At 44.0% G+C, this 13,889-nt stretch overlaps 1 protein-coding gene across 1 annotated transcript in view; it reads left to right on the top strand.

Moving 5' to 3' along the window:
• The first annotated feature begins 1,685 nt into the window (after positions 1-1,685).
• Positions 1,686-13,889, top strand: part of otoa (otoancorin) — a 32,375-nt gene continuing 20,171 nt past the window's right edge. The window contains exons 1-13 of the mRNA XM_076279598.1: positions 1,686-1,773; positions 2,954-3,052; positions 3,155-3,258; positions 3,937-3,958; positions 4,093-4,132; positions 4,221-4,383; positions 4,749-4,817; positions 5,004-5,194; positions 5,470-5,735; positions 6,021-7,214; positions 7,681-7,805; positions 11,797-11,939; positions 12,349-12,490. Coding sequence (XP_076135713.1) covers positions 2,992-3,052; positions 3,155-3,258; positions 3,937-3,958; positions 4,093-4,132; positions 4,221-4,383; positions 4,749-4,817; positions 5,004-5,194; positions 5,470-5,735; positions 6,021-7,214; positions 7,681-7,805; positions 11,797-11,939; positions 12,349-12,490 — 2,520 coding nt within the window. The 5' untranslated portion in view covers positions 1,686-1,773; positions 2,954-2,991. The remainder of the gene's footprint in view (positions 1,774-2,953; positions 3,053-3,154; positions 3,259-3,936; positions 3,959-4,092; positions 4,133-4,220; positions 4,384-4,748; positions 4,818-5,003; positions 5,195-5,469; positions 5,736-6,020; positions 7,215-7,680; positions 7,806-11,796; positions 11,940-12,348; positions 12,491-13,889) is intronic.

The raw sequence follows: 13,889 nt of genomic DNA, 5'->3' as shown, positions 1-13,889 counted from the left end.
CATTCAGGGTTTATGAGTGGGCTAAAAAGAAAAAGAATAATTGTTTGTACACAATCCTGTTAATGGGAAATACACATAGTGGCTTGAACCAAGCCGTAAACAATCCTAGCCAATCCTAGCCTTCAGGAGCATGGAAAGGAGGGGTGTATTTTGATTAGATGTTTTGCACAAATGTATTTTAATTAAATGTCAGACTAATTCACATACTCTACCTACTTCAATTTCTATATTCTAAATGTGTTGCTTAGCTACCTACTTCAATTGCTATATTCTAAACGAGTGTTGCTTAGAGTAACTGTACGTTGATGACTTAATTATCCCTTGAGTAATGGCCAAAATGGCTTTTCCTTTCAGTGAAATTAAAATGGTTTAAAGGTTAATTGGCGAAAAGGTCACCAGTCTTCTTCAGTGGGGATGTAGTAACTCCACAGGGGTCTTATCACTTTAGGTAGGGCTAATCAAAGCTCAATAGGTTGATTAAGCTTATGTGTTTTACATCTCGTACCCTTTGGATACATTGAAGAGTTATGTTAACACTATGTACAGTATGTTATTTTTTATTTATTTGGATTTGGATAAATAGGCACAGCTTGTGGTTATGCACTGAAATTCGCTTAATTCAGATATATAGCTATCCTATCTGTTGTAAATGGAATGTTACACAGTGTGATTTTGAGTGTTCCAGATGGAAAATAGAGGTTAAACTGTACTATCATGAGTTTTTACATTTTAGCCCATTGATTGATGGCCTACCAATTGACTTACCAATATAATATTCATTTTGTCTGCGCTGTAGCTCATGACCGTAGCCATGGAGTCAACATTGGTGCCATTCTATTATATTTACAAGTTCATGATCACATGCGGTGTTGTGTTTTCTTTTGAAGAATGTCTAATTGTACTGTTTTCCCTGTTTTTGCATGTCATTCTGACTAATGCCAGTGAGGGTTGAATACATTACAACCATAACTATAATTATGTGAACATAAATGTGTGCATTGGTATGAAAATAAGTCCAAATATTGTGGCCAAAGCTTAGCAAATATTCAAAAAAGTGGGTTTGCAACATTTCCATGTCTGGTCTGCTTATACTGTTTGCCTTTGTGTGGCTATATTACCATGGCTCCATGTGATCAAGCAATATTCAAACCAATATTTTACATGTCATTTAGATGTGGCAGCCGTGGCCTACTGGTTAGCGCTTTAGACTTGTAACCGAAGGGTTGCCGGTTTGAACCCCGACCAGTAGAAACGGCTGAAGTGCCCTTGAGCAAGGCACCTAATCCCTCACTGCTCCCCGAGCGCCGCTGTTGTTGCAGGCAGCTCACTGTGCCGGGATTAGTGTGTGCTTCACCTCACTGTGTGTTCACTGTGTGCTGAGTGTGTTTCACTAATTCACAGATTGGGGATAAATGCAGAGACCAAATTTCCCTCACGGGATCAAAAGAGTATATATACTTACTTATACTTTATACTAGATGTCAGTAACTTTGAGATCAGAAAGGTCACAATCTGAAGACCATGTTCCTCACTTTGACCCATATACCTGTTCTGTCACACCTGTTCTACCCAACCCATTCAGAGGGAGTGCGAGAGAGAGAGTGAGTGAGGGAGGGAGAGAAAGACATTGGAAGAGACATGCACACTCATCCTCTCACTCCTCTATTCACCTGCGTAGGCGCGAGGCTCTCACTCACTCACTCACTCCTCTATCCACCTGTGGAGGCGCGAGGCTCTCACTCACTCACTCACTCCTTGGACCCACAGCAAAAGGTGAGTCTCCTCTGCTTCACTAGAGAAGATGGAAACTAAATGAATAAAGTGCTAAGTGCAAATATCCACATTTGAGCTCTTTTAAATACCTTGACAAATGTGAATTTAAGCCACATTTGTGGAATTTGACTTTTTTATTATTAACATATTAACAGTGTGTTTATTGTCTTGCATATACTGTAGTATAGTGATCACTTAAGCACTTACTAGTTTGAAGAGTAAAGTATGAAATGCTGTCGTAATTAAGAAGTACATAAAAGGTTATGAGACCATCATTGCTGTAGCTAATGGTATGAAGAGACAGTAATGTTCATATGAAAGCTACAGAAGCAGTATGACACAGCTGATATGTGACGTGCTCATTGGGAAAGCAAACAATCTCTTTTTTTGTAATGGAGCTGATTTGTACGGTGTACTTTTATGGTGAGCAAACCATAGTAACAAAAGGACGGGGATGTCCGAGAGATCAGAATGAGATGACCATGCCACCCACGAAAGAAAAAGACAAACATAGGGAGACACAGAGAGAGAGGGAGGGAGAGAGATGCTTTGAAGCTTGTATGAAAGACTGTTTTTCTCGGTCTGCTCTCGCTTGCTCCCACGGGAGGGGTCCCAGCTGATGGGTTGCCAGGCAGCCGGCGCCCCAACGTCCCAAGCTCTCCAGGCTGCATATGGGACACAGAATGGGGCAGCTTTTAGCCTCAGTCCACATGGGGACCAGTACCATGGTGACAGCGGAACCATTCTGACAGACAGGGTTTTATGTTGCAACTTTGACATGATACATGAAACAAGCACCTAAAAGCATTTAGGCGTGGTTTAACCACCTCCTCTTCATTAAAAGACCCATGGAAAGCAGTGTGTGTGTTTGTGTGTGTGTGGGTGGGTGTGGGTAAGCCATGGGGTTTATCCATTAAAAGACCCATGGAAAGCAGGTGCCTCTAATGCTTTCCTTACACCTATCTGAGCCACTCCCAAACAGAACCACTCCTACTGCTGGGGTGATAGCTGGCTGAATTACATAGCGTGGAGACAGAATAAACGTACAGGCTTGTGTTAGGTTGATAAACCGATAATAATGATCTTTACACTAAAGTCGATCATTGGTTTGGTGTAGAGGGTCTGTTTGGTATTGTAATCCTGGCGGTTCTGATACTAAGTCCAAACAATGTTTGTCTAGGTCCCACTCTGAATACTGAGGGGAGGTTGGAGTACGCGATGCAAACTCTGAGGGGAAAAGCTCTGGTCTTTCTTCTTTTGGCTGACTTGGCCATCGCAGGTACACAAGATACAGATTTCCCATAACACACCTCCACTGTATTTGTGCTTTGTGTGAAGATGATGAAGTGTCTTTGTGTATGTTCATGCCCTCGCTCCGCAGTCATGTCACAGGAAATGATGGGCAACGTGATGTCCGAGGGCAACGCCACCACGATGGGCATTCCACGCATGACCCCAGAGTTCAAGGAGATGGCCAAGAAACTGGTACGCTGTCAAATCAACCCTTAAAGCAATACTCCACCATTTGGGGAAATACACTCATTTTCCACCTAAAAGTGTTAGTGTCAGACTCAGAGAACGGCTGGATGAACTGGGGAAAGGTAAAACTCAATTGTTTAACTAAAGGGGAGGTGGAAAATTAGTGTATTTCCCCAAATGGTGGAATATCCCTTTAAAGAGTTCATTTTAGCACTATTTCTGAGTATATATATTCTAGGTCCCATTTGATTAAGTGCTAAAACGTCTCTGACAATAGTTGAGTGTGTAGTGGTTACTTTCTTCAGATGAAAAGGGGGTGATTTAACACTTAAAGTATTAAAATAAATCTAAAGTAATATACAGAAAATGACCTTCACATTTTACAGTTGTGATTTGATGGTCTACCTTTTTCACCATATCCATTCACTGGAATCATGAGCTCCATAAAGTCTGTGTGTAATTGAGAGGCATCTCTGACCAGGGATCCACACAGCAGTGATTAGCAGTGCTATCAGACCTCTGCAGAGGCTAATTGAGATAATTGGGAACGAGGGCAGCTCGGATCATTACTCCTTGTCCACCTCTCCTAATTAACCTGTCCAGGGTAATGAGGAGCCATGGGGCAGCCAGTGAAGTGTGTGATGACCGCTTCTTTTTTCTCTTCTCTTCTCTCTTTCTTAATAGATGCTCAAGTGCTCTAAAATGGGTGAGAAAATACTGTCTACACACACACACACACACACATACACACACACACACATTCTAGCACGTTCAAACACACAATCAAATTTTATTTTGTATCACATTGTATTTTTTTTTTTTACAAAATCCTTACTGCAGGATACCAGCCACCAGCTATGCCAGAGCCGGCATACAACGGGTACTTCACCGCACTTCCAGTTTACAGTTTTGCATACCCATGACTGTGCATCTTTTTCTTTTTCATTGGTTCTTCATTCTGTCCTCAGCTCTGTGGAAGAGGAGGAGATGATGCCGCAGAACCCTTTCTCTCTCTTTCCCTCGCTCCTGTCCTCCCTGCCCCCTATTCCTCCTCTTCCCGCTCTTACTTCCTCACGATCGGCACGTCTGTCCAACAGCTCAGTGGACAGGCCTGACATGGAAGCGGACTGGGTAAATGGCCCTCTCTTTCTCTCTCTCTTTCTCTCTCTCACACACACACACAGATATACAGTATACATACACACATATACACACACGCATGTACACATGCACACACACACACACACACACGCACGCACGCACGCACGCACGCACGCACGCACGCAAAATAGTCAATATAGAGAGATGGTGTGTTCTTTTGTGCTAAATCAGTTATGATGCATAACCTCAATAGCAATCCACAGCCAGTAGTTCCCTGTGGATCATCACCATAACTACAGGCTATAGGCTATATATCATCTGTTTCATGTCCTCAGAATGTCACTGAGCAGCTGTTGAACGCAACCACTCTCACGTCATCTGTTTCATGTCCTCAGAATGTCACTGAGCAGCAGTTGAACGCCACCACTCTGACCGAGATGATTGACATCATGAAGAACTCTACAGTCAGTAGCTCCGCCCCATCCACCTCATTCAGTTGTGTGTCTGTTACTTTCGTGCCTCTCCCTCCGAGACGTTCTCTAACGGATACATGTCCATTCCTCCTCCCAATCTTTCCATCCCTCTCTTTCTCTCTCCATCTTGAATCCATCTATCTGTCTATCTTCTCCTCGGTCCGGCTTGGCCTCCAGGACCAGCCGCGCTGTTTCATGCAAACGTTCATCTCTCCAGTGGCCTGGTCAGCCATCATGCAGAACGGCCCGTGGGTCCAGATAGAGGACCTGTCCAAGCTGCTGTGGGCGGCCAGGCCCTACCTGGAGAGCATGCCCCCTCACTACATAGACCTGCCCCCGCGCCCAGACCAGCTCCATATGGCTGAGATGTAAGTGTGTGTGTGTGTGTGTGTGTGTGTGTGTGTGTGTGTGTGTGTGTGTGTGTTATGTGAATGTAAACATATGTGTGTGTGTGTGTGTGTGTTATGTGAATGTAAACATATGTGTGCGAATGTGTTTCTCCCTCCCTCTCATTCTCTCTTTCTGTTTGTCTCTCTCCCTCTTCCCCTCTCCGTCCCTCTCTCCCTCCCTCCATTCCTCCATCCCTCTCTCCATCCCTCTCTCTCTCCATCTCTCTCTCTCCCTCTCTCTCTCCGTCTCTTAGGATGAAGATGTTTAGTGAAGTGTTTAGCTCTCTGTCAGAGGAGCAGAGGGACCAGATCACAGAGTGGGTGAAAGCCAGTGTGCTGGAGAATGAGTTCAACTGCACTCACAGCAGCCCTACCCAGAGACCCAAACGCCCACAGCCCTGGAGCATGGGAGCCAAACCACCACCAGGTGGGCCTAGGGCACTGGGAGCCAAACCACCACCAGCTGGGCCTGGGGCACTGGGAGCGCTTCTGCACGACCCAAACTCCCTCTTGGACTCAGGTAAAGCCTCACGCCCACCCTCTGTGGTGCTGGCTAGTAAGAGTTCACTTGCCTTTGACCACTGCCCTCTACATCAAACATAGACATAAACAGCAAATGTATTCAGTTACATCATTTGTAATTAAAAAGGCATTTCAGTCATTAAAAAGGCTGTAGACACAGAGATGTTTTTCGGTGAGAACTTTCTCTTGCTGATTTGTATTCACAGTGAAAAAAAGTGACAAATATGTACCATTGTGTTGTAATTCGTGAATATTAATTAACCCAGTTCCCTGTTTGATCTAGAAGGAGCAAAAAAAGAGAGAGGGAAAAGGCAAATTGGGAGACAGGTAGAGAAAGGAGTGGAAGAGGGGAAAGGACAGAGAGAAGGAGGGAGTCAGGGGATGGCGGCCATTAATGGGGTCACAACAGGAGAGCCCAGAGAAACGGTCAGTAGGAGCACTAGATCTTCCCAAGAAGTGAAAGAAAAATTTAGTGATCATATGAAAGAAGAGGAAGTGGAGGATGACAGGAAAGAAAAGAAGCAGCCTGGAATAGGTAAAGAGGGGGAGGAGGAGAAGATTATGAGCTCAGGAAACGGAGAAGAAATGGAACAAACAGGAAAGAAAGAGCCAAGTGGGGGCGGAGCCAAGAAACAGGAAGTCAGTGCGCAGACAGGAAGTCAGGTATCAGACACCTGGGCAGAAGATGCCGATGCTCCAGGCATCAAAAAGAGGGAGAAGGATGGAGAGAGAAAAGATGAGACAGAGGGAGGAGAGGAGAGATGGAGGGATGAAGAGAAAGAGAAGGGAAGGCCTGGAGGGAAAGTAGCAGACAAAGAGAAAGAGGAGGGGAGGATGAGTGTCAAACAAGAGGAAGAGGGAGAAAGAGAGGATGAAGACAGTCAGAGGATGGAGGCGGAAGGAGGAGGAGTGGGGGGGTGGGGGAAGCGTGAGAAGTCTGGAAATAACAGTACGGAGTCCGAGACCGGAGGGATGATGGAAACACATGGGGAGGACAAAGAGAAGAAGAGCTGGCCAGATAGTGACCAGTCGCCAAGCAGACAGAGGGAGGAGAAAGAAGTGAGGAAAGAGAAGGAGGGAGGAGGAGAGAAGAGCTGGCCAGATAGTGACCAGTCAGGGATCGGAGAGAGGGGGGAGAAAGAAATGAGGAAAGATAAGGAGGGAGGAGAGAAGAGCTGGCCAGATAGTGACCAGTCAGGGATCGGAGAGAGGGGGGAGAAAGAAGTGAGGAAAGAGAAGGAGGGAGGAGGAGAGAAGAGCTGGCCAGATAGGGACCAGTCAGGGATCGGAGAGAGGGGGAAGAAAGAAGTGAGGAAAGATAAGGAGGGAGGAGAGAAGAGCTGGCCAGATAGGGACCAGTCAGGGATCGGAGAGAGGGGGGAGAAAGAACAGAGCAAAGAGGAAAAGAGGGAAGGAGGTAAGAGATGGGAGGATGACAAAGAAGAGAAGAGGGAGCCAGAAGAAGAAGACGGAGAGAGTAAGTTATGTGTGTTATCAAGCCGAGGGAGGAGAGGAGAGGAGGATGAATAGACTCAGTCTATTCATTGGACCGTACACGTGTTTGTGTTTGTGTCTGTTTAGGTGTGTTTAGGTGTGTACATGCCTTGGCATGCAGAAGTCCTTTACATGCATACATGCATCCATGTGTGTGTGTGTGTCTGCATGTCTGTGTGATGTGTGTCTGAGTGTGATTTCATGTTTAACTCATCTCTAAGTATGCACTGTATGTGAACATGTGTGTGCATGTGATTGTGAGGCTTTAAGTTCATTCACAGGTGTACAGTATGAATGTGTGTGTGTGTGTGTGTGTGTGTGTGTGTGTGTGTGTGTGTGGTGTGTGTGTGTTTCTGTCTCTCTCAGATGTTTTAGTTGTCAGGTGGTGACTGAGTGAGTGTAAGAGTGTGTGTGTGTGTGTGTGTTAAAAGCTGTTGCATTTTGTGCAGGAGGTCCGAAACGTGTCCATTGCCCTCAGAGGCAGCCCTGGCTGAACATCAAGGTGCTGAGGATCATGGGACGCTTCCTGTCCCGTCTGCCTCCACAGGAAGTGAAGACTATCCCGTCAGAAGAGGTGAGCGCACACCAGTCAGTCAAACTATGCCAAACTATGTCTTCCTTGCCAATCTTTTGATTGATGAATTATGGTGGGTGGTTTATAATTACAGTGCGTGAAAATGCACTGTACTGTTCTTCCTAGGCAACTTCTTATTATTATTCCGCTTACCACTTTTTCCGTACGCTATTTCTCTTGAACAGTTTAACTTAGAAACTTCATTCAAACGTTGTAACGTAGGTATTCAAACGGACGAAGCTGCTATGTCTTTTCAACTTTGAAACTTTTATACTTTTTAAACTATTAAAGAAAAACTTTTTAAAAATCCCCATAGACTTAACATTGCCGATTGTGACATCATAATACGGCCGTTAAGCAATTAGAATCCTATGGCAGGTGTTCAGGCCACCTGCAGCCTCAGGCTTTAAGCATACAATCTGGGTCAATTAAGACTACACATCCTATTCAACTGTTTCCTCTGCCCAAAACTGTTTCAAAATAAAAGTCCTCACTACAATAATCCACTGTTAAACAATGTAACCCATTAAACTACTGAACTTTTTACATTTAACTTTTAAACGGTCTACTTTTAAACTATCATTAAACTATCCATCTATTAAACTAGCTGTCTATCAACAACTTTTAAACTATCTACATTCAACTTTTAAACGTTTAAACTATATACATTCACTAGCTGTCTATCAACATCTATTAAACTAGCTGTCTATCAACAACTTTTAACTTGTCATCAACTATGTCAACACTTTTCATCAACTATGACTCCTACCCACTGTAGCTAGTTAGCATGGTTAACAAAGTTAGCATGTTAGCATTGCTAACATTGTTAGCATGTTTAACAAAACTGCTAAAAATGATTAGCTAGGTTAGCTAAGTCACATGGTTGGCATAATTAGCATGCTGGCATGTTAGCATGCTAGTTAGCATAGTTAGCATAACTGTTAAAAATAATTAGCTAAGTTAGCTAAGTAACATGGTTAGCATAGTTAGCATGCTAGCATGTTAACATGCTAATTAGCATTTTTAGCAAAACTGCTAAAAATGATTAGCTAAGTAACATGGTTAGCATAGTTAGCATGCTAGCATGTTATCATGCTAGTTAAAATGTTTAGCAAAACTGTTAAAAATGATTAGCTAGGTTAGCTAAGTAACATGGTTAACATAGTTAGCATGCTAACATGTTAGCATGCTAGTTAGCATAGTTAGCATAACTGCTAAAAATGATTAGCTAAGTTAGCTAAGTCACATGGTTAATATAGTTAGCATGTTAGCATTGCTAGCATAGTTAGCATGTTTAACAAAACTGCTAGAACATTTTAGTTAAGTTAGCTAAGTAGCATGGTTAGCATGTTAGCATTGTTAGCACTGCTATAAAACATTAGCTAAGTAGCATTGTTAGCAGAATTAAAAAGCTTAGCATAACTGCTAGCAAACATTAGAGCCATTCCAACTTTCAGTTATCGTCAAATATCTACCTATACACAGCCATTAAACTATTTGAATATCAACATTCATTAAACTGCTAGAAAACGTTAGCTAAGTAGCATGGTTAGCAGGTTAGCATTGATAGCACTGCTATAAAACATTAGCTAAGTAGCATGGTTAGCATAGTTAAAAATTTTAGCATAACTGCTAGCAAACATTAGAGCCATTCCAAATTTCAGTTATCGTCAAATATCTACCTATACACAGCCATTAAACTATTTGAATATCAACATTCATTCAACTTCCAGTCTGTCAACAACTTTTAAACTACTTACCTTCAACTTTTAAACGGTCTACTTTTAAACTATCATTAAACTATCTATTAAACTAGCTGTCTATCAACAACTTTTAAACTATCTGCTGTCTATCAACAACTTTTAAACTATCTACATTCAGCTTTTAAACAGTCTACTTTTAAACTATCAACTTTTATTAAGCTATGCAACCACCATGTCTATCCTAGCATCACCATAGTAACCATCTCTGTATTATCTGTTTTAACTATACATGATATTTTACATCACAACTTTAGCATTTTCATGCACTGGTAATTCCTTGGAATTGCATTTCTAGTTGGATTTGGATTTTTATCAATGATTTAATATTTATCATATATTCTTATATTTACCCAAAGTCTCGACATGTTTGATAGCTTAAAAGGAACTGAAACACATAAGCAGGTAGTATGTCCAGCCTAATTAATGTAGCATCACATAAGCGTAATTTATTTTTAACTTCATATTACAATTACAAAGGCACCCTTAACAATATTTGCTGTCGGTCTTTGCCAACAAAGTATATCCATAACTCCAATATGATATCTGAGGAACAGGGTTGGGTCAGATTACTTTGAAATGTAATCCATTACTGACTACAAATTACATGGCAATTTTTGTAATCAGTAACGTAATCAGGATTACCAAAAACATGTAACGTAATCTGATTACTTTAGGATTACTTTTAGATTACTTCAATAAATATGTCCCTTAAGTAAAAGACACCACCACTGAATTGATGAAAGAATTCTCATTCTATTTTTCTGTTTATTATTTCATTACATCTAAGAAATCTCTTTGCTCTGAGTAAAGCATTCCTGTGTGAATTAACTGATCTTTTCTTCCAAAAATCTTAATGTAGCCCCTTGTTTTAGTGTTACCATTTACTTTGAGGTCACCAGGTCCCATTGTCTGAAAAACACCCAAAACTAATACATTTCTATAGCTATTCTCCACTTTGGGGGTGGTATTTTGGTGGTTGAAATTTTCCCCATCCCAAAATTGATCACTTAGTCATGGATGTGATCATGGATCACTATTCTCCAAACATGCACAACTCAGCTTAACCTTTATAAGGGCACACCTGGACAATGAATTTAGATTTCGCTGGATTTTTTTGACCCAGGGACATGGCCTGAGATTGAATGACACCATGTCCATTTCAATTGTGGGGGTGAGAAAATTATTCCTTTGGGATGTTTTTCAACCAGGGGGACCTGGTGACTTTCTCAAAGTAAACAGTAACACTAAAACAAGAGGCTACATTAAGATTAGGAGGAAAAGATCAGGCAGTGTGTCGAGAGACCTGCCCCAATAGTAAATAAGTTAGTAAGTAAGTATAGATACTCTTTTGATCCCGTGAGGGAAATTTGGTCTCCCAATCCGCGAATTAGTGAAGCACAGTGAACACACAGTGAGGTGAAGCACACAATGAGCACACAGTGAGGTGAAGCACACACCAACCCGGAGCAGTGAGCTGTCTGCTACAACGGCGCTCGGGGATCAATGAGGGGTTAGGTGCCTTACTCAAGGGCACTTCAGCCATGGATGTGGGCATGGGAGAGCAGTGCTCAACCACTTCCCCCGCCCACATCTTTTCTACTGATCGGGGATCGAACCGGCAAGCCAGAAGCTTGTCGAATTAAAAGATAACTAGGCTATCATTAAAAAGTTGCATTGCTTGCATGATAAAATGTAATCAGGTAATCCCCAACAATGTAACTGTAATCTGATTACACAATTTTTTTATTGTAATCTGGGCTGATTATAGTTACTTGATTTTTGTAATCTGATTACGTAATCTAGATTACATGTAATCCGTTACTACCCAACCCTGCTGAGGAATGCACTGACGGCAATCTGTAGAAGTATGTAGGGGGGTGGGGGGTTCCTACCCTGCTAGGTCAGTAATCACCTACAGAGAGCCGCTCAGATAATGGCAGAAGTGCCCTTCATCACGTTTTGAGGTTATGTGCCATCAAAATGATTTTGGAAAACTTACGTTAAGGTCAACTTAAGGGTGCATTTAACTTCAGATACAGTAGGACATAGGCCTATAATTGAGTAAGCTCTGTGCTAGAAAATGCGTTTTAAAATAAAAAATAAAATGTATATAAGTTACTTATAATAAAATGTACTTACTTTATACGGTGGTCAGTTGACTACCAGTGGAAGATAGTAGGCATTTGCAAGAAGAGCATGTCAAGCCGATCCCTCTGTCTCTCTGCCAGCTCTGCCAGTTCTTTCGGAGCCAAAGCGTCTCTCACTCCTTCCAGAGGGTGGGGGCCATCAAGGCCTCTTTGGGCAGGACTCTCATGAGCAGACTCAAAACATGCTTCTCAAGCACACAGGAACTCCTGCAACATACTGCAAGGTACACCTCTGCTCTTGGTCATTAACAATGTGTGTGTGTGTGTGTGTGTGTGCATTCATGTAGGTCTGTGGTATTATGGAATAATGGTGTAAGGAATGCTTTTATTTTGAAGCAAATGGAGGTCACGTCAGTACCGGGGTTATGGGTAAAGGGAAACTTTATTCATGCACTGGGTTTCGGCTGCTGTACTGAGTTGCTAAATAAAGACAGACTTAGAATACGTCGTTATACGAACTTCTTTATAGGAATAACTCGACAGGTCCACCTGTGGATTTGTTTGTACTGTATTGTAGGTGTGTGTGTGTGTGTGTGTGTGTGTCAAATGATGATGCTGACGTATTTATGTTAACACATTTATGAGTGCTGAAGTTCCATCTTGTCTTTGACCTTTGACCCCGGTGTGGTTCAGCTTGGGTTCGCTGGCCTGCTTCTATGATGGTGGGGTGTCGTCTCTGAACGAGACCATGAGCAAGGGTCTACTGTCTCAGCTGGAGGAGTGCCAGAATTCAGCCAGCAAAAAGGTGAACATGCACACTCACCCACGCACGCACGCACGCAATCACACACACGCGTGCACACTCACCCACGCACACTCACACACACACATGCACACTCACCCACACACACACGTGCACACTCACGCACACACGTGCACACTCACACACACACACTCACACACACACATGCACACTCACACACACACATGCACACTCACACACACACGTGCACACTCACCCCTGCACACACACACTTACACACACACACACGCACACACTCACACACACGTGCACACTCACACACACACACACACCCCAACACACACATACCCCAACACACACACACCCCAACACACACACGTGCACACTCACACACACACACACACACCCCAACACACACACGTGCACACTCACCCCTGCACACACACACTCACACACGCACGTGCACACTCACCCCATGCCTCTCTCCGCTCTCCCCCTTTATCCCACTCTCCTCTCTTCTCCTCCACTCCTCTTCCTTCTGTCCATCTCTGCCTCTCTCCTCTCCTCCCTCTTTTCCCTCCTCTCATTCCCCTTCATCCCTCTATCCACTTGTCCTCTCCTCTCTTTCTATCATCTCTTCATCCTTCCTCTATACGGTCCTCTCCTGTCTCTCCTCCTCTCCTCTCCTCCCCTCTCCTGTCTTTACCGTTTCCCCTCTCATCTCAACCCTCTCTCCTCATCTTCTCTTTCCTTTCCCCCTCTCCTTTCCTCTCCTCCCTCTCTCTCCTCTCATCCCTCTCTCTCCTCATCCTCCCTCTCTCTCCTCTCCTCCCTCTCTCTCCTTATCCTCCCTCTCCTCATCCTCCCTCTCTCTCCTCATCCTCCCTCTCCTCTCCTCCCTCTCTCTCCTCATCCTCCCTCTCTCCTCTCCTCCCTCTCTCTCCTCATCATCCCTCTCCTCTCCTTCCTCTCTTCTCCCCCCTCTCTCCTCTCCTCCCTCTCCTCTCCTCCCTCTCTCTCCTCTCCTCCTTCTCTCTTCTCATCCTCTCTCTCCTTATCCTCCCTCTCCGCTCCTCCCTCTCCTCTCCTCATCCTCCCTCTCTCTTCTCTCCTCCCTCTCTCCTCTCCTCCCTCTCCTCCCTCTCTCTCCTCTCCTCCCTCTCTCTCCTCCCTTTCTCTCCTCCCTCTCCTCTCCTCTCTCTCCTCTCCTCCCTCTCTCTCCTTATCCTCCCTCTCTCCTCTCCTCCCTCTCTCTCCTCTCCTCTCCTCCCTCTCTCCTCTCCTCCCTCTCTCTCCTTATCCTCCCTCTCCGCTCCTCCCTCTCTCTCCTCATCCTCCCTCTCCTCTCCTCCCTCTCTCTCCTCATCCTCCCTCTCTCCTCTCCTCCCTCTCTCTCCTCATCATCCCTCTCCTCTCCTTCCTCTCTTCTCCTCCCTCTCTCCTCTCCTCCCTCTCCTCTCCTCCCTCTCTC

Source organism: Alosa pseudoharengus, unplaced genomic scaffold, assembly GCF_046254945.1.
Source record: "Alosa pseudoharengus isolate Yale_2024_CS ecotype anadromous, Long Island Sound unplaced genomic scaffold, YU_APseudo_1.1 YU_APseudo_1.1_scf_12, whole genome shotgun sequence".
Lineage (NCBI taxonomy): Eukaryota > Metazoa > Chordata > Actinopteri > Clupeiformes > Clupeidae > Alosa > Alosa pseudoharengus.
This window is presented reverse-complemented; position numbering and strand designations above follow the sequence as displayed.